The 6,023-nt window shown below is 37.6% G+C and overlaps 1 protein-coding gene across 1 annotated transcript in view; it reads right to left on the bottom strand.

Annotated features, from left to right (window-relative positions):
- Positions 1 to 6,023, bottom strand: part of FAM83B (family with sequence similarity 83, member B) — a 40,019-nt gene that overhangs the window by 11,378 nt on the left and 22,618 nt on the right. The window contains exon 2 of the mRNA XM_009999195.1: positions 134 to 298. Within this exon, the coding sequence (XP_009997497.1) occupies positions 134 to 298 (165 nt within the window). The remainder of the gene's footprint in view (positions 1 to 133; positions 299 to 6,023) is intronic.

The following is a 6,023-nucleotide window of genomic DNA, read 5'->3' as shown; positions in this document are numbered from 1 at the left end:
TACCTATTTATACCTCACTGTTAATTTGAAAAAGCAGTATTTGATAATAAGTTTTTGAACAACAGTCCATTTTCAGTAGATTGGGTAGGAATGAGTAGTGAATGTTCATAGACTGGAACACAGGAAGCCTTACCCTGAGCCTCTGAACTTGACAACCTTGTTTCTCTGTCATTTTCAGAAAATGACTGAAGTTGGACTCATCAAGCAGGAGATACACTGCAATCCCTCTAGTAGATGCCTCCACAATTTCTCTGAAAATATCCACGTCTGTAAACATATCCATAACAATGGCAATGACCTGAATAAAACAGAAAAGACACAAAGTATTGTATAAACACATATATAAAACTCTTTTTTTTGTTTGAGACGTCAGATGATTGCTTGTGTGATATTTGTCACAAGTACCAAGATGTCACAAGTCTGGCAAAAAGCTGTATCATGGGTGTGTGTAGTGATTGTTTATATGAGGAAAAGGAAATCCAGTGGAAGAGAAGGGAAAACAACAATATGAATACAGTGGGAAAAAATAAACCATCATAATATAAGTGCAGAGTACATGTAAAAAGTTTCAGATAATGTTTTTGTACAATGGGCTTATTTATCTTTCACCATCTTCTCTAAACCTAATGGCTAAAGAGCTTGAAGGAGTCAACAAGTAGGTGTTGAAGAGCTGAGGACTCCAGGATCAGTACTGATTCAGCACTCTACTGGGATGACATTTCCTCAGTTGGTGAGAGCGTGGTTCAAGAAGACTAGAGTGCTGAACACCAGCTACACATGCCCTTCAACCTATGGAGATAAAGTATTCTGATTGGGAAAAGCAATGTCCTGCTAATGGCATTTTGGAGATTATATAATACTGAGGTATCATTAGCAATTTGGTAAGAACTAATATTGAAGTGTTAAGAGGAAATAACAGAGGTAATAACAGGTTATCTATGTATTTTTTAAAGAGAATATTCTTATCCACAAGAGCCTTTATGAGAAGTTCCAAGGAGATGTCTCAGGTGTAAATTCAAATCAAGTAAAACCTTTCACAGGTATCTGAGCAGACTTTATAGTGAACATCCTTTACCATTTTCATTAACCTTTAACCTACCTCAGCTTTAATTGTGTAACTGTTAAGTCACAATCACTCACCTTACTCCAGAACTGAAACACCTCACTCACAAAATTTGGTAAATGCTGTTGCACACATGGCAGGTATCTAAGATGCTAATTTGTTCACAGCATCTGTGGTTACCAAGACTGATACACCAGAAATTTATGGAAAAAAACCAAACAAACCAGGAGAATGAGTAATAAGAAATAAAACACAACACTGACTAGAATGACCAGATCTACCTTTATGAAAAGGGAAGAGAAATAAATACAAGCAACCAGGCCAGTATGTTGGTGGCATGAGAGGGATGCATGTGCACTACTATGCAGATATATCCTAACTTGGGAAATGTACAGGGAAGCCCTATCTTCAGTAGTAGAATTGTTCTTAAACCATTTAGCTTGTTAATTTTGGATTTAATTCTGCAAAGCATCACAGGTTGTCTTACAAGAAAAAGTAGATTTCACTTCCAGAGTTGGAATAGGGATTAGATTTTGGAATCCAAAGCTTGTGCTAGCTGAAAAATCCTCACCAGTTTTAAGGATGTGTATGCAAAGCCACAGTCATGATCCAACTGAACACCCATCTGTGCATTCCCTGGAAACCAAAGATGACTCTTGCTCTATGCCCTCATCAACATGCCCATACACTCTTAGCAACACTCAAATCTCATCAACACAAACATAATTAGGCTTAATTGCTAAGGAAAGAAGTGTGTCAAATCTGAACAATGGATATGATATGTATTCAAAGTAAAAAGTAATTTACAGTGATAGCATCATTCCTGTACACTAATTTCTATAAATCAGACTAGTTATTTGAGCATAAACTATAAATCTTGATGCAGAAAGAGTGGATCCCACAAATGTAACAGAATTTATTAAAATTTATCAAACTTGGTTTAGGTTTTATTACTATTATTATTTTTGGGGGGAGGGGAGGTAAATTTCCCCATTCATTTGCCTACCTTGCAGCCAAATAGAGTATTGAGCTTGGGAAAAGAAAACACCAGTATGGTATTCAGGGTCCCACATTTTGACTAATTACGAAGGCCAAGACTAATCAGTTACTTCAAAAGAGGAATTCTACATCTACCTTTAATTAAAGCGGTAATAACAGCTGCAGGAATAGTTACTTGCTGCATCACTTTGGAAGAAAAGATTTCACTACTGTGTTTTCACATTTGTTTTTGCCATTGCAAAGCTTATTTTCACCCTGATACTTATAAAAAGAAGCCACATAATAGTGAAATCCATCATGGAAAAAACTGATAGAATTCAAATTGCAGAAAATTGTATTTGACGATTGCCTGTTCCATAAATTCTGTTTCTTTGAGCATAACAGTATCCTGTGTCAAGAAAATCCCCCCAAGGTTGAACACTCCAGTTTTGTACAGCAGTTTCTTCTAAACTGCCATTTTCTTTCCATAGTATATTATTTTCCACAATGCAAAGGTCTTTTCAAAAGCAAGTGCCAATGCTTTTAGAGGAAACACAAAGGCCATCCAATCACACACAGGACAATGGATAGGTGCAGCAGTTTTCTACTGAAAGTACCAGAATTACACAGAATCACAGAATCTTACCGGTTGGAAGGAACCTCGAAAAATCATCTAGTCTAACCTCTTGCCAGAGCAGGATCACCTAGAGCACATCACACAGGAACTTGTCCAGCCAGGTTTTGAATGTCTCCAGTGAAGGAGACTCCACAGCCTCTCTGGGCAACCTGTTCCAGTGCTCTGTCACTCTCACAGTAAAGAAGCTTTTTTCTGATGGTTACGTGGAACCTCCTATGCTCCAGTTTGCACCCACTGCCCCTTGTCCTATCACTGGTCATCACTGAAAAAAGCCTGGCTCCGTCATCCAGACACTTGACCTTCATGTATTTGTGAACATTGGTGAGGTCGCCCCTCAGTCTTCTCAAAGCTCAAGAGACTGAACTCCCTCAGCCTTTCCTCATAAGGGAGATGTTCCACTCCCCTCCTCATCTTTGTGGCTCTGCACTGGACTCTGTCAAGCAATTCCCTGTCCTTGAACTGTGGGGCCCAGAACTGGACACAATATTCCAGATGGGGCCTCACCAAGGCAGAATAGAGGGGGGGCAGAATAGAACACCTCCCAGATAGGTTCTCCTCCATCTCTCTATTTTGGGAGAACTTTTCAAACATTGAGTAACTGATCATAATTCTGATAAGAGATGACCCTCAGTAGAGAATAATTAAGCATTTTTCACTTTCAGAGAGGAGAAAACAGTTGGATAGAAAATAGAAGACATACTTGCTGTGCATAGTATAATACTGACATGCACTGCCTGAGTGAACTACCACCACCTGATTCAGTACTAGATGGAAAAGCACACTGCAGTCATTACTAAAAATGAAGACAGAGCAGAAAACAATTTTTATACTAGTTTCCCCCCCCCAAAGTTAAATTTAAATCATCTTAGATTGTTGTTACTAATATTTTCATTTTATCTGCAAATTCTTTTTTAAGTGGCTTTTTAAGATTAAAATGTTGTTTCAACAGTATCCTTATAGAAAAAGAAAATCTGCTGAAGTCATTAAGTCATTAAGCACATAATTACTCCAAATAAAGCTGCTAGTTTTATCAATTTAAATTAAGGCACCACTAGAGCCTTATTTTATTATTCTTACTATTGTCTTGACACTAAGACTAAGGTTTGCAATAGAAAAGTAAAGTCTCAGAGATCACTTTTTACATTTTAGAAACATTTAGGCATACACAGGAAAGCATAATTTTTCAGAATAGCACTATTTTAATGCAAATATTTTAGAACATACCTGATGTATTTTATTTAATTTGCACAGTATAAAGTAAAGTAACATTATAAAACTCGTTATCTCTATACTATCAGATCATTTTAATACAAGGTTCTTTTAATCTTTAAAAGTTTGTAATAGTCTCCAAATTCAAGAAACTACTCACTCCTACAGAAAATGGTGGCTTCAGCAGATCTTACAGCAGACCCCAGAGCTTTATGGGGAAAGTCTGGAAGAGACAATGCCAGGTTCTTCACAGTGTTGGTGGAATAAGAAAAATGGTCAAACTGAAACAGGTATCCAGTTCTGAGTAGGGAAAAATCCTCACTCTCGCAAGGACAGCCTAGTGGTAGAGCATGTTGACTGGAGAGGTTGTCCAGTCTCCATCCTTAGAGGTCATCAAGACCCAACTGGATAAAGCCCTGAGCAACCTGGTCAGATCCTACCACTAGCCCTGATATAAGAAGGAGGTCGGATTGAGACCTCCTGAGGTCCCTTCCAACTGACCTGAAATTATTTAATTCAGAATCTCCTCTCCCATCACTGTCAACATCCAAGCAAATTTTGCTGGTTTTGGTAGGAAATTATAAATTTTGCTGTGAGGCTGAAAGAAAACATATAGAGAGTATAAAGAATACTGAGAAGTAAAGGAGGATTTTTGCTTTACTTCCCCCATTTTTTGTAAGAATTTTGCTAAGAAAACTCAATGGATTTTAGTCTTCCTAGCTCAATTTTAGGATATCAGAATCTATCCTGTTAATGGGTGTGTACTGAATTTAAGGCATACATGTAACAAAAGGCCTTTACTTCTAGTGCTCTGTAAGTCTATTTTGTGAATTAGTGACAGTTTTATTATCCCAGTATCCTCACTCCTTTCACAAACACTAATTATAATTCTTTTGGGGATATCTTGCAGAGTGTGTCATTTAACAACTCCTTTGATATAAGCATTAAAATGAAGAATCCTCTAATACAACTGCTTCCTTAGGTCAAGCTTTTCTAAAGACACACCTATCATTATATTAATAACTTAGCAGGGAATAATGCTAAGGACCTACCCTACTCTGCAAGAGTATTTATGATAAACTATGTGAGGCTTACTTTGGGCATGCTATCATAAAAAAGCCCCATAACAACATATTGCTGTGCAGTGCTTTTGAACTCCACCACCCAACATGCATGTTAGCAGCCTTCAACAACCTCAACAGTTCCTCTCTGTAACTGGATGTCAGACATCCTCAACACCAATGAAAATTCTTAAGTCACTGTCCAGAAAACAAAAAGTAAACTGAAATTCTAGAAGTATCCTGCAAAAGAATGTGGAAAACAAATGCAAAATATTCTTAGAAAATTATGAATGCAGGCAACCATATGAAGCACTATATAAACAGTCTGTGTTCAACTGTGTAGCCCACATGGCAAAGCATCTGTTCTGTCCAAGACATGTAAGGAAGATGTGTGGTAGGGGAACTTTTTAGCTATCAGTAACAGGGAAAAATGTTCTGATTCTGGCAGCAAAGAATGATATGGCAGTGAAAACAAAAGCTCTGAAGAAAGATGTCATTTAATCAAAGTACACTGAGAAAATATTTTTTTTACAATGCACCATCTTCTAATAACCTGACAATTCTGCCTTTTGCTCCATTTGGCAACTTTTGTGCATCTGATCACATCTCTAAAATAGAAGATCAGAAGATAAGGATTAGCTCTTCTACAAATGAAGCTAAAATCAACACAAAAGAAAAGATCTCTGAAGTGCAGATTAAGATGGTTTTCTTTGAGAAGTAAACCTACAGTTGTCTTCTGCACGGCCTTTCAGAAAGCTGTTGCAGACTGAGCTGGCAAGTCATACACGTACCATCTTAAAATGTCACCACCAGTGTTACCACTTTAAATTCACGCAACTGGGAATTTTACAAGTGAGTATCTTGCAAAACATACGGGAGTGAGCTACACTAATTCTATAAATGTGATCTGTATCTGTGGGTTTGGTAGCTGTTATGCTGGCTGAAGGATTAGTAAAAACTCAGCTTAAGCTGACTGAATTAGAGCAGACACCACCTTGCTGCAGCTGGCAGCAGAAGCGATCATTCCTCTGGAACTTTGCTTCCACACATTCAGAATCAAGTTTCAGCAAATTAC

This window comes from Chaetura pelagica, unplaced genomic scaffold (assembly GCF_000747805.2).
Source record: "Chaetura pelagica isolate M959 unplaced genomic scaffold, ChaPel_1.0 scaffold90, whole genome shotgun sequence".
NCBI lineage: Eukaryota > Metazoa > Chordata > Aves > Apodiformes > Apodidae > Chaetura > Chaetura pelagica.
This window is presented reverse-complemented; position numbering and strand designations above follow the sequence as displayed.